The following is a 14,582-nucleotide window of genomic DNA, read 5'->3' on the forward strand; positions in this document are numbered from 1 at the left end:
TTGGGACAGATGTAGCAATCTTTAGAGGAAACTGTTTTATGATTAACATGAACTTGGCACTGCTTTAATTACCAAAACCTTAATATTGCTTTGAAAGAGAAAACATATATGGAGTAAGAAGACATGGTCTTTTTTGTCCTTGTCTTCTTACAAAGAATATCAACTGTAAAATAAATCTCTAGCATCAATAAAATCTAAAGTGAACTGATCAACTTTTTAATACTATATCAGCAGCAGCCTGTAAATATCATGTTTAGATTCCCAATACCAATTTCTAGGCAGCCACAGAAGAAAGGGGGCTAGTGGGGGAACCCAATCACAGTTACTATCTGCTTAAAAATTTGAAAAGTTCCTACCTGCACTGAACATTGGTTCCTTGGGTTTGCTGTGAAAATAATGAAGAAATTACTATTTTAAAAGCATGCACATACAGTCTGCACATGTATATGTATCAATATGACATAAAACTAAAAATAAAATAAATTTTTGTTGAATGTATGTATGAATAAAAATACTTTTTCAATTAAATTATTTACAAAGTAACTCCCCAGGCAAAAACAAGTGAAAACAGTAAACATCCTTGATTGCACTTTATATTCAATTCTCATTACATTCTCAAAATTATAGATCTTCCTCTACTAACTACCAAATTCTCTTCTTCTGTGAAGTTAGTCAAATTACAGGAGAACACAGAAACTGGCCATGAGCAGCTGTATCATTTTTGGTTTCCAGCCTGAATTTAAGGAGCAAATCAAAGTTTGAATCCTGTTTTTTCCAAAGACTTCACATAAAACATGGAACTGCCCCGTTGTTCCTGGGTGAATGACAGTACTTGATAAAACACAGAAAGCGCATAACCATGATTAAAATGTCTTCTACTTGTCACTGCACAGCTGCCTGCAAGACAACTGGAAATGGGTTTTTTCTTTTTGTCTTGAGAAAATATTTGGGAAAACTTGAGGGGAAAATAGATACAGCAAGTTGAGAAGCTCTCTGGATAGTACTACCCTGGCCAAAAGGAAAGAATCTTTGTTAAGAAATTTGTTTCTAGTCATTTGTTGTTTTTGCCCTTTGCCCCTGTAAATCAAGTTTGAAAGTGTTGTTTCTGATGAAGAATGGAAGGGACACAAAGTTATTTTATGCACTTATTTCTCTTCCCAGTTCCCTCTTTTTTAATGCAATAAAATTTTTGAAGTATAAGATAACTGCTCTAAGTTTCTTAGGGTGATCTCAAAATGGGTGAACCCCCCATCATTCTGATGGAGAAATGCTGAAATATGGAGTATTCCTAGAGCTTGATGCCATCTCAACACCCTTTTCTAGACTGCAGTGGGCAGTAAGGAGAAATCAAAAAAGGAAACAAGACTGTGTTGGATTTTTGCACACACGTTTTTTTAAGCATAAAAGATTCTCTCTCACTAAAATGAAAGATGTAGCAAATAATTCTATTGTATTTCTCCCTTTGCTTTAGTTTGACACTTATATTGAGAATAATACTTTACTTAATGATAAACCCAAACCAAACCAAATTAATTCTGATTCTACTCCTGATTTAGCAACTTTCCATAATATCAGCCTTTGTGTTAATCATGCATCAAAATACATGCTTCAAGCTGGCATACACAGCCAATGTCATTTATATAAATAGAATGATGTGCTGCCATTGTAAACACCAAGATGAACATTTTCTCTTACAAATGAATATATTTTTAGAAAACAAAAAAACTTTATGGGATGAAGCATTAGTCAGAAATGCTGCCATATTAGAGACCAAACAGTCCCTAGCTCTGAACAGACCATGCCGACCTATTCAAGCTAATCAGGCAAATGTGAAAGGCTGATTCATGACAGTAATAAAGCAAATCATCTGTACTTCCTAATTATACAAACCCTAACCACACACAGCTCAGAGCTCTGACTACCCTTTTCCCTGAACTTGAGTCACATCCTACTTAACTAGCCTTCAGGAAGGCTTACTCCTGGCTGACAGCTACAGGAGTAGGGACACTTCACAGTAGCATGGGAGATTATGGTCATCTCCTTATGCTTAAGGCTTTTGAAAGAGCTTTCTATAGCATTCTGGCTTTGCATAACAGCCTACAACGCTACAGGCTTTCAAAAACAAAGTCATGGAATATCTCAAGCTGGAAGGGATGCAAAGGGCTCAAGGATACAAACAGACTGTGAGTAGATGGTCAGGTTAACACACTCTTCCTCACTCTTTCACACATACAGTCAGCTTTCAGGGACAGTCTTAGTCCCAGTGTACAGAATCATCTTTTTCCTTCCCATAACTCTTGCTTTGTATTTTGCATGGTTGCTCAGTTTTGAGAGGAAGCATGAGGCAAGTCTTTAGCCAGCCTCTTCCACAGGATAAGGACACTCATTCTTCAGGGAGGTGAAAGCTGGGGTGCTGAACAGGCTGCATGGGACAGAAATGAGGGGAAAAGTCTCTAACCATACAATGACTGTTTTCACAGTGGTGCCAACATCACAAACACCAGTTGAGGTAATCTAACACGTGCTCTTGATTAGTTCCTTGGAATACTTGCACTTTATTTAACCATTGCATGCCTTGTGTGCTGGACCTTCTCCCCAAATCCTACGTGAGTGATTTCAACCCTTTGTGGCCTAACAATTGCAAAATGACATAACCATTGAGTTTCTGTTGAAATAGTGTATAAAAATTAAAAATGCATCTCAAGTACAGCGGTCAACCTTAGAGGAAAACCAAAACATTTTGCAGATAACCATTATTTTGTTGCAATGTTTTTATTTGTCGGCTATTTTGGAATCAATTTTCAAGCATACAGTATATCTATATAGCTCATAGAAGTCATAGCTTTCCTTAATTTAAGTGAATAAACTAATAGTCTCACTTCATGTGTTTAGTAGCTTTAATATATAACTAATTTCATATAATTGTCACCTTAAACAGGTAGCAGGATCAGAGATATATCCATAAACCTGACTTTGCAAAGCACTGTATTGTTTTAGATTTTGACCTGTAGATCTTCCACTGCACAACACACACTGAATTCATCTTTTGGGCACTTGATTTAATGCAAGTTTTTTATATAAAAATTTATATAAAAACACAGAGCAAGGGCACTGTAGGATCATGTTTGTTAAAACTTTTACAAAAACTTTACTAAATTACTACAGCAAATTGGATAAGCAATGAGATTCCCCATTGGTAGGTGAAATAATCACTTTTCATATTCCAGAAAAAAGTCTACCCATCTAAGTATAGAAACTAGGTTTTTTAACAAAAACTATCCATAAGATGTTTGTTTTGTTTATAGGAGATAAAGTTATTTTAATCAACGAGGTAATCACATAATGGCTGTTGATACAATTTGATATGTGTGAGAGTAGGAAGTTATACACAGATATAATATAAAGATGTAATATACAGATGTAATATAAAAAGCAAAGCCTTAGGAAAAAAATCCAACCATTTAAAGGAGATCAATACAGAAAACAGCAGCTCCATGCTAATAACTTCACCAAGGCAAAGTAGCTGCATGAAGTTACACACCATTGCAACACTTTACAGAATTTGCAGCTTAAATTAGAGTGAGCTGGCTTTTTAGCTGTCCCTTCGCTGGTCATTATGGATTTTGCTTGGTTTTGCCTTTCAAACCATTCAGGCTCACTTGTCCCCAAGATTGTTGATGCTTGGTTTGCTGATTCAGATGTGTGCAGATATACATTCTCTACAAGGGTAGAGAGATTTTGTTCAAATCTGCACATGCAGAGAGACACTTTGTTCCTAAGTAAACTAATAATAGATTGCTTTTCCTCTCAAAATTAATATTTATTTATGGATATTATGGATTGCTACAGTAAGTTTTTTTCAGTTACATTTGTCTTTTAGAAATCTTGAAGTACAAAAATCTTAGAAACAAAATAAAACCCACATCTATTAGTTATTTTTTCTTATAATTATCTTACAAAAATGTTAAGGGAAAAAAAATTCAGATGCTAAGATAGAGTCAAATTTCCATAAGTACCAGAAGTCCCAGTCCTTTGGAATTCTGTTAGCTTATCAAAACTTCATTCTCATGCATAGATGCAGAATGCAAACAAGATATTAATTTGCGTAAATATTACATCTTCCTTAGTTACAATTTTATAACATTTTCTCTGAGAGTATTTAAATTTTTTCATTATTCCTTTAATTTTCTAAGCCTTTCACTGAGTCACAGGTCAGGTCGGAAGGGATCACAGTTATTCACCTGGTCCAGCCTCCCTGAGCAAGTAAGGTTGTACCAGAGCACATGGCACAGAATTGTGTCCAGATAGTTCTCAGATATCTCCACTAAGGGAGACTCCACAATCTCTCTGGACAATCTTTTCTAGTGCCCAGTCAGTCACCCACATGGTAAAAAACATTTTTCCTCCTATTTCTGTGCATCGGTTTCTGCCCATTGCCTCTACTTATTGCTTGGCATTACCAAGAAGAGCCTGGCTTCATCTTGACACCCTCTGCTCAGATACTTGTAGACATCACTGAGGCTCCCTCTCAGTTGTCTTTTTGAGGCTGAACAGGTCCAGCTACCTCAGCCTTTCCTTGTAAGAGACCTGCTCCAGTTCCTTGATCAACTTCGTAGCCCTCTGCTGGACTCACTGCAGGAGCTCCATGTCCCTCTTGTATTGAGGAGCCCAGAACTGGACGCAGCACTCCAGATGTGCCTCACCAGGGCTGAGTAGGAGGGCAGAATTGAATGGTTGGACTTGATCATCTAAAAGCTCTCTTCCAACCTTGACAATTTATTATATTTTTTAATTGGATCGCCTCCCTCAAGCTGCGGGCAATGCTCTTCCTATTGCATCCTAGGATTCCACTGGCCTTCCTGGCCACAAGGATGCACTTGGACACGACCCATGGACAGCTTGCTGTCCACCAGAACACCTTCTCCTTTATCCATGCATGCAGGTCTCTTGCCCACTTTTTCCGATTTCTTGCTTATCTGGATGCATGGTTCTTGAGCCTGGAGGAAGTGATCTTTGAATATCAGCCAACTCTCTTGGATCCCTCTTCCCTGCAGGTCCTGTTCCCATGGGATTCTTTCTAAGATTCCTGAGCAGGCTAAAGTTAACTCTTTTGAAGTCCATGGTTAAAATCTTACTTGCTGCCCTGCTTCATCCCCTCCTGGTACTGAACTCCAGCTCTTGGTCATGACAACTAAAGCTGCTTCCAACCGTCACATCTCCAACAGGGCCTTCCCTGCTTGTTATCACAAGGTCAGGCAGCACACTATTCCTTGTGGGATCTTCCACTGCCTGTGACAGGAAGCTGTCATCAATGCTTTCCAGGAACCTCCTGGACTGTTTCTGCTTTGCTGTGTTGCTTCTCCAGCATATGTCCAGGTAGATAAAGTCTCCCATAAGAACCAGGGCCTGTGACTTTGAGGCTGCTTCAAGCTGCCTGTAAAAGACCCCTTGCACTTCCTCCTGTTCAGGCAGCTTGTATCAAACAGCACAAAGAGCCACTCTTACTAGTCTGTCCTTTTATCCCAATCCATAACTTATTCTAAGTTCCATAGTTTGCACACTTGCTGTCTTGCTTCATAGCTGAAAACATAGGCCAGAAACCAAGCTATTAATAATGTAATCACCCATATTTGGGTTGTAAAATAGTACACAACCAGCTCAGTCACTCCTTACTCAAGCAAATATGCTAAAGGATCATTTTGTGCCACAACATTGACAATGACTCGTGTAATGGCATTGATGCCCAAAGAGAGCAGGTAAATTAAGTTATTAGTCAAGCTTCATTAACAATGTGTTTTTGTGGCCACATCATCAGTGAGACAGTGAAACAGTACCATCAACACCATTTCTTGCAAAGGAAACTGCAATAGAACAGGTCAAGTGAAATGGCTGAAACTAAATTCTGACTAGGAAATACAGGAAAGAACTGCTTGACCTATACTGACAATACTGATGAACCTCAATGAAACAGCTATTTGTTCTAGGCGATCCTAAGTCTGAAACCCTCGGACAAGATATCCTCTTTTCTCTGTGCTGTCAGCAATACAGAGAAGCATGATCAAAGATACACAGAGATAGGCATCACTTCATTCTGCTTCATTGAACAGGACTTGCATGTAAACCTCTCTCTATGTTTATATTTAATCTGGCTGTCAGATCAAGGCATTCATAGTTCAGAGACTGGCTGGACATCAATCTACATGTGGGATGTGGTAACTGAATGCTTCTCAGCAATTGTTTTGGTTTTTCTTCCTCTTTCCTTCACTTCTTAAACTACCTTTATCTTGATTTATGAGTTTTCTCACTTCTGGTCTTCCTATTTTCTTCTCCCACTGGAGGACAGGAAGTGAATGGCTGTGTGATACCTAGATGCCAGCTGGGGTCAATGCACCATAATCAGAAACTCAAAGAAGTACTTGTCAGGAATATAAAGACGAAGGAAATCCATTAAGATATCAGAAAAGGCATGTTTAATAATTATGAACTTTCCTGGGAAACTCTAAGTTCTCACACTGTTCATAGTTTAGAAATAAGGCAAATAAATTTAATCTAAATATGAAAACCTGTTTTATTTCAAATGTCTTAATATATACTTTGGTCCAAGAATTGGAGCTTTGTAAAAAAAAAAGCTTCCAATATTTTAAACAAGAAAAACTAAGTTCACTAAAGAAACTAATTTCATTATTAGAGCAGGAGGCAGAGAAAGGGGATAGGTACTTAGATGACATTACCTTTCACTGTTCTTTTTACCACTAGATGAACTGCTGGTGGAACCAGTGCGGTTGCGACTCCCTTTGGAATCTCCATAGCTTTCCCTCCGACCTCCTGGGGACACACGCTCAGCTGAACTGGTTCTCTTAATGGTGCTAATAAAACAAGGAGCAAGTTTCACAGTGGCACTTGTAAAAGTATATATTCTACAATAAATATTTATGAAAAAATGTATCAAGTAGAACACTAACCCTAAAAAAATAACTATGATTTAAAAAAAAAATCTTTACTTGATTTGGTAAAGAGCCTATGTAAGAATTTTGGTGAGTATCTGGTGCAACAGAGACAAACACACTACTTTTTCCTTAATCATAAAACAGAAGATGGGCTAAACCAATTTCATAGAGTAGTTGCAATCACTTTTCTGAGTCACATTTTAAATCTCTGACTACCGCTCCATACTTCTGAACTTTTGGATTCTCTTACGAAGAAGTGAAAGATTTAAAGAGAAAGTATTGCCTGACATTTCCAGCCAGACTACAGAGAATGCCAAAAGTATGTCAAAATTTGAACACAAGCAAGCTAACTTTGGGTCTTCATCCAATATCAATTACTCTGTGGTTCAAAGCTAGTTTTAACATATTCCAAACTGCAATTAATGGCGAGCTAGCCTGCATTTTTTATTGTTGACAAAAATGTATGCTTCCTAGTTACATCTATGAATAGATTATATTCCCCACATGTCCTGACAGGAGGTTTCTCCAAGGCTTAAAGCTCACCCTACCCTCTCACTCTTCAACCATCCTTCCTGCCAAGATAGCTATCAAGGGAACTCCTCTGTGACTTTATGGCACCCCTTAGACACCCAGCTCTCTGTGATGGAAAAATGGGAGCCAAAACACAAGCAGTGCTACTCAGTGAATTAAAAGAAGCTCATTCAGAACTTACACCTTATAGGAGACAAATTATTGACCAAAGCACTTCTCCCTAAAGCAGTGCTTCCTAGCAAGAGAGGGAGCAGCTAAGGGTGAGGCCCCAAAGCAGGTAATGCTTTACAGGTTGCTGCAGGCCCTTTGCAGCACAGAGGCTCAGGCAGCAGTACCAGCAATCACCCCCATGGCAGCAGGCGAACGACAGGACTCAAGCATGGTCTCATTTCCCCCCATTTCAGTCCTGTACTATTTTCTCCTCTGCAGAATCAACAATGAAAATATCCCCTTTAAGTTATAAAATCCCCATACTAAATAACCACCTTCAACAGCTCTCTCACCCCAGAAACCAGGGACACCAATGATTGCTTTCCAGTTCACATCTCTCCACCCAAATCTCAACCACAACCTCCATCCCCCCACTGTGAAAACTTCAGTACTTGCTCCTTTAAGGCCAGCAGCATCCTAGTCACACTTTTTTTCATCCCCAGCCACCTCCCCCTTAGCCTCCATTCACCCTCAGGGATGTTCTGCTTACCAGAGTACTCATCTCATTCTTGAGGACTACTCCAAACCTCCCCAGCAGTCCCTAACAGCTATCCCTACCCTGTCATCTCAGTCAGCTCCTCTGGCTCTGTCCTATTTCATGTATAGTGTAAGTTGGCTGTCCATAACTAGAGGAACCAAGATAGACTTTTCTGTCTGATCAAAAAACACCTAGCTTAGCAACTGTACACTATCTGCTTTAAAAAAACCCCAAACTTATTTCTGCTCCCCCATGTCTTTTTAGCAGCAAGGAGGGGAATAATCAACTCAGACTCAGCTACAGAAACGATGGGAACACCTGAACCAGAGTCTTTCTGGAAAGAAATGGCCCTTCTGAAAAGAAGCCAGTGCCCATCCAGGGCGGATCTGCATGTTAAGGTGCATCTCAGGCAGCTTGACAAAAAAACCTTCTGGTACATGCGATGGTAGGACAGATGTTCAGTGCTGCATTCTTGTAATAAAAACAAGCTTCAAATGATTAGGCTGAAATTAAAAAAATAGTGTTTCTGTGGAGAAAGCAATGTAAGAGAGCAAGCAGAATGCAAAATTACACAAAGACAGAACAGAATACATTCATAGGGGAAGAGAAAAGGCAGCAATAAGAATTTAGTTCTGTCTTAATTTCAGAAGTGTACTTCCTACACTAAACTAACATTATCCAAGCCATCTCAATGTCAAATGCATGAAAAAACCTTCTCTAGCAAATTAAAGAATTTACTGTTAATATTTAACTATTCTTTCCACATCTCATAACATCATCCAATTTAATACTACTCCAGTTAAAAAATAAAATTTTGATGCTGAAAATGTTTATTCCAAAATAAATAGCATGTGCCTTCCACTATTAAACACATTAATTACAGAAACATCCTGTGTGATTTGTCAGGATCAAATCTTTATTTTGACATCCTTTCCTGGTTAGGAAAATTTCAGTGTAGGCTTATGTTGACGCATATTTTCTTCTTTAAGGATAAGAGGCGTCAACCTCAGCCTACACCAAAATTAAATTAAGGACATTATCGAAGTATACTAATCTTATGAAAAAAAATAAGTTACAGAAACAATTTGAAACTAATTTTAATGTTGCTTGGGGTTTTATTTTTATAGCTGTCAACATTCAAAAGATGAAATGGAGGATAAGAAATGAAAGGGTGTGACTAAAATTTAGAAGTTTAATTCTATCTTCTTTCTGAATAATGAAGTCTCATATCAGTATAAAAACTACTTTAACCACAGGTGTAAAATTCTTTTAAACTGTAATGATTTATGTCCATCACTGCTTAAGCCAATTAGTAATGCTATCTTCAGACAAATTTTATTTTAAAACTTCAACAACAACAAAAGCCCAATGAAAAGTATTAGTTGGTGGTTGGAAACAAGGATTATAACTCCATTGTATTAACTCAGTTTTGGCATTATACACATTTTGTTAGGTAGACTGTTAAACAGCAGTGATTATATCCACAGCTACAGTAGAGATACACTGTCACCCTAGAAAGAATTTTAAATGACAGAAAATACTCATTTAACTTACAGCTTTGTAAGAGTATAACTGGATCCCAGAATTTGACTTCCACATTAGTGACATGAAAGGAGAGCATTTGCAATTATTTAAGAAGATAACATTTAGTTGCACAATTTTTAACTTATTTGAGACAGCAATGTCGTCTAATACTCCCATAATAAAATTATGTTAGTATGAAATAATGCAGATACTGTCACTGACATTATTATTATCTAAGTTGTGTGATGCATTTATCAATGATGAGAAAGTTTTAGACATGTATTTCTGGAAATGTTAAAAATGGCAATAATAATTACAGTTCTATCATGTTAATGCTTTTACTAAAACAGCCACTTTCTATGTGTTGAATTGAAATGGAAAGGAAAAACAACTGAAATTCAACACTACAAAGCTATTAAGGATCCCTCACCTTAGAGCAGGCTTTTTCAGTTTGCATGCATTGAGAAGATTCACAGACCTGCTTAATCCAGATTGAGAGGTGCGTAAACAAAGCAGAATAAAAAGTGAATGCAACGATAAAATGTGGAAACAAGACATTTACAAGACTTACATTAAAGGACAAAATTGCATGCTTTCAAGATATGAAGTCACGTGCAAGAGTAAACAACAAAGTGCTTATTGACTCAGTTAGATGTTTGATCATTTCAAACCATACATTTCAGAACACCAATGTATCTTTGAATGACAAAATCTCAGCAGTGCCCCAACAGACTGATCATTCGTAAAGCGACTCGAAAACAAAACTAAAAAAAAAAATTAAAAAAAAATCAAAGAGGCTATCTGAAGGAACACGACAGATGATCCAGCTAAAAGACAAAGACTATTAAAAAAGCAACAACAAAGACAAGAAAATAAATCCTCATATATACATACATATACCACTGCATAGCATGAATGTTTCAGGCAGTTGCATTACTGAATTGTGATGAACAAATCTGGCCAAAATTAAAAAGATATATACCTTATTACTAAAATTACTTGGGAAAATATGAAAGCTTTTTAATAAAAGAAATTAAAAACCAGTGCACAATGCTCTTAAGACAGAAACTGATGGCATTAATATTTTGTCTAGCACTCATTCTGACCCTCATTTAAATCAATTAGAATGAACTCAGGAATAACATATGACTTTAATTTCATTGCGCCTCTGAGCAAAATGCACTAATAACTTTAATTGTTAGAGATATTGTGAAGTGGTGTAATAGTTTTCCCACCCTAAGTTCAATGGAGAGGGATTTCTTTTTTAATTTATATTCTAAATATTTTAAAACATTTTCTTTGAGAGATGAGTGTTACACAGAGCATTTAATTGAAGGTTTGATTCAGAGTTTGTGTGTGTGCCAGTTACAAACCCTCACTGCCCCCCAACATTAATTCCAGGCGACTGAACAATTTCCTAGGGGCCATGTGTTTAGAGTTTAGAAGAACAGGAATTTATCATATTAAAGTATTTTATTCTCCCTGCAAACAAAGCTCTTTATGTTTTCTTTGTTCCTGCTTCTTCCTTTTGATCTCCATTGTCAGAGTTTTGTGCCATTGTAATACTTTGCAATCTACTGGAGGAGAAAGAATGACTGATTGTCTCCTTTTGAAAGGCAAAGTATGTGCAAGCCTGCAGCCTGCACCAGCATCCCTACTGGGAAAGGTACTGTCTGCATTCTCCTCTCTTACTTTTTTTTTCCCCCTCAACTCTTGGAAACAAAGCTATCCTAGATGAGTCACAAAACCTTAGATTTTAATAAAGAACACAAAACACCACTACTACGCACTGGCCAAATTCCAAAGACAAATTTAGTGTTAAGCAGCAAACTTCAAGCCACATTAAATGCCAGAAAAAAAAATGCAGGGGGAAGGGAAAGTTCTGCTCACAATACACTAATCTTATTCAGAATGAAAATTTCAAATAATTATTCTAAGCACAAAGTTTGGAATAAAACTATGGCAGCATTCAAAAAGCTGTTACTCAAAATAGCTCATATACTTCTAAATCACAGAATTAGTAAATATTTTAAAATTTAAATCAAATCCTCTGATGGAAGGTTTCTTGTCAAGATGATGTGGAAACACTTTTCAAAGCCAGGCAATTCTTGATTGTCCATCTGTGTCAGATGATTGTTCAGCCCATCTCAGAATCACTCCAGCTCTCTGTTAGCTGGCTGGCACCCAGAGCTGTGTTCACATGGTCCCCAGAGCCTGAGTGCAGCAGCTCCTCTTGGTGCTTGACCACACTTTTTGGTCCCAGTATCACCAGCATCACCAAGCTTTCTATCTTGCACTTTATTACCACCATATACTTTTATAATCCAGTTGATCCATGTTTTGGATTTGTTCTTTTGTTTTATTCAAGGTATTTCAGTCCTTCCTTAACCTGGACAATTGGGTATTGACTGTGAGATCTGAATGCTGACGCAGGGTTTGGTGCCCTCAATTCTAATTGAACCCAGAGTCAGTTGAGGTTACTCAACGCTTTGTGAGATCTGGATCTAATTATCACATTAGGCCCTATAAGAACCTACTGATATCCAGAGATACATGTTTTACATAAGGAAAAGCAATATGCATAGAGGTTAAATGATTTGCATAAGGTCACTGAGAGAATATATGACAGAACTCAAATAAAAGCCTGCTAGTTCCACCCTTTCAGCCTCAAGCATTTTTTATTACCTCCAATTTTATATTCCTGCCAGAAGAAGTCATTTCCATTTCAAATATTAAATGAGAAATCAGAAAATGCAGTGAACTCTGAACCACACCTCCTTGGTAATCCAGCAAGGCAGATAAGCCATATACCAACCTGTGGGTTCAAATGAGTTAACCAACATATTTAATACAGCTATTGTATGAAATGAGATTGTGTCTGCAGACATACCAGTAAATACTTCTATCTCTAAGCAGGAGAATGTATGGATGTACACTTAGTCCCCATGCAGACTATTTGCATATATTTACATAAATAATGCACAACAAACTGTTTCAAGGGACAGACTGATGTCATTTCAATTGGACATCACACAGTCTCAACCCCAACAGTGCCAAGTGTAGGAGAAGAGAGGAATCAGAAAATATTTGATTGTAAGCTCTCTTTTCATAAGGCAGTAAAACATTTGGTAAAGACTTAATTCACCTGCACTTTCTCTTGCATATATGGTCACAGGTAATAAAAAAAATGGAAGATGCTATTTTTTACTATTTATTTTCTAGAAGATATTTGTCAGTCTCAACAGCAGATCAAAAGTTAAGAAGATGACTCAGCAAAAAATATTTTTTCCCTTTCTACTGTTGTTTTTAACTTTCATTTTTCAAACTCCACCACCTTTTCAATTGTGCATCTGTGTTGTATGGAAAAACTATTAAAAGCATTCACGTAAAAATTAAGTTTAAAAACATTTATAAACACTTAATACTATTTACAGCTGTTGTGTCACATGATCATATTTTGGGCTAGACAATACCTACACGACAAATTAGCCAAGTTCTGGAAGCAGTTATAAGAAAAGAGCACTGCCTAGCAGAAATCAGAACTAAAAAAACCTTGAAATTTCCCACCATCTGTAAACTGTGCAACATGGAGAGAAGCTTCCAACACAAATAAACAAGTCCTACCCCTTGAAAAAGGAAGCTCTTTGATTTTGCTGATGTATTTCCATTACTGTTTTATGCATAAACACATGCATTTCCTGAAGGTAAAAGGGTCCAGTATAAAGTGTGATTGAATTCATCATCAAGAATGCATAATGAATTATTCTACTTGACTGTATATAAGAAAGATATTTGGAGCACTTACTGTATTATCTTTGAATACTGAATATGTGGAATACCATTTACTATACCATTTACTATAAAACCCTGAAATCCAACCAGTTATTTCAAGGTTCTCTATTAAATGATTACAGAATAATTTACCAAAAAAATGTTTTGTACAGTAATTAATCAATGAAGTTCTTACCACTCCACTTTATTCCTCTTGAAGTACATTTATAGGCAAAGCATAGAAATGCGCTTTAATACAGTTTAATAAAGGTAATAATAAAGTACATTTTCACATTAAAGACACCAATACAGAATTTTAGAGCATTTGAAAGGAGCAATAATTGTACAGCACCTGAATTTACAACTGCTTTTTTCAGGACATGAAACAATCCCACCCTCCTAAGCACTCTTAATAAGTGCTCCCCTATTTCAGCAAAACTGTCCATATATTTTTTTCTTTTCCAAAACTGAATACACATTTTCATGCTGCATATTTAAAGCACCTTTAGCCTAGCTTCTTCAGCAATGTGAAGAGACAAAGCATAATAAAAGGACACTAAATACTTGGCCTGTGGAAGAATTTCTCACACAGGAATCAAGACAGTCTAAAAATACTCCCTAATGATGCTCTCTAAGGACTTTCTCACTGGCATTCTGGGTATCCAGGCTGCACGTGGGTCAGGTGGCAGGGATACAGGCTGCCACTTATCTACAGGGTCCTAAGCTAGGATAATGCCTACAAGGCAACACCAGATGAAACACCTGAACTACATAAAGGCCTCCATGAATAGAGAAAGCATGAGTATGATCCTGAGCTGCACTTCATCCACCCTACTCTGGGGCAGAAAGTCCCATGCTGAGACCTAGAGACAGAGCACAGACTCAGGAATCACACCCTCTGTACACAGGTGAAGTCTCCCAATTCTTGTATGTTTTATAACTACTAGTTGAAACTTAATTAGGAGAATGAAATTATGATAATTATTAAGAAAAAATAATTTGTGAAGAACAAATGTGGTTTAAAATTCAGCATGTACTAAATAGTACTCCTTTGTAAACATTAATATCTCCCTTTTCTAAAAGGAAAATCTTTCACCCATCTTCAAACTTCTACAAATCTA

At 37.1% G+C, this 14,582-nt stretch overlaps 1 protein-coding gene across 7 annotated transcripts in view; it reads right to left on the minus strand.

Moving 5' to 3' along the window:
* EML1 (EMAP like 1) overlaps nucleotides 1–14,582 on the minus strand; it is a 121,648-nt gene that overhangs the window by 30,915 nt on the left and 76,151 nt on the right. For 3 of the 7 annotated variants that reach the window (XM_071426490.1, XM_071426489.1, XM_071426488.1), the window contains exons 4-6: nucleotides 10,121–10,168; nucleotides 6,732–6,866; nucleotides 357–385 (exon numbers count right to left, since the gene is read on the minus strand). In XM_071426490.1, the coding sequence (XP_071282591.1) occupies nucleotides 357–385; nucleotides 6,732–6,866; nucleotides 10,121–10,168 (212 nt within the window). The remainder of the gene's footprint in view (nucleotides 1–356; nucleotides 386–6,731; nucleotides 6,867–10,120; nucleotides 10,169–14,582) is intronic. The other 4 variants (XM_071426492.1, XM_071426491.1, XM_071426495.1 and 1 more) reach the window with 2 other exon arrangements.

This window comes from Agelaius tricolor, unplaced genomic scaffold (genome assembly GCF_023055355.1).
Source record: "Agelaius tricolor isolate 1412-34295 unplaced genomic scaffold, bAgeTri1.0.p SCAF_5, whole genome shotgun sequence".
Lineage (NCBI taxonomy): Eukaryota > Metazoa > Chordata > Aves > Passeriformes > Icteridae > Agelaius > Agelaius tricolor.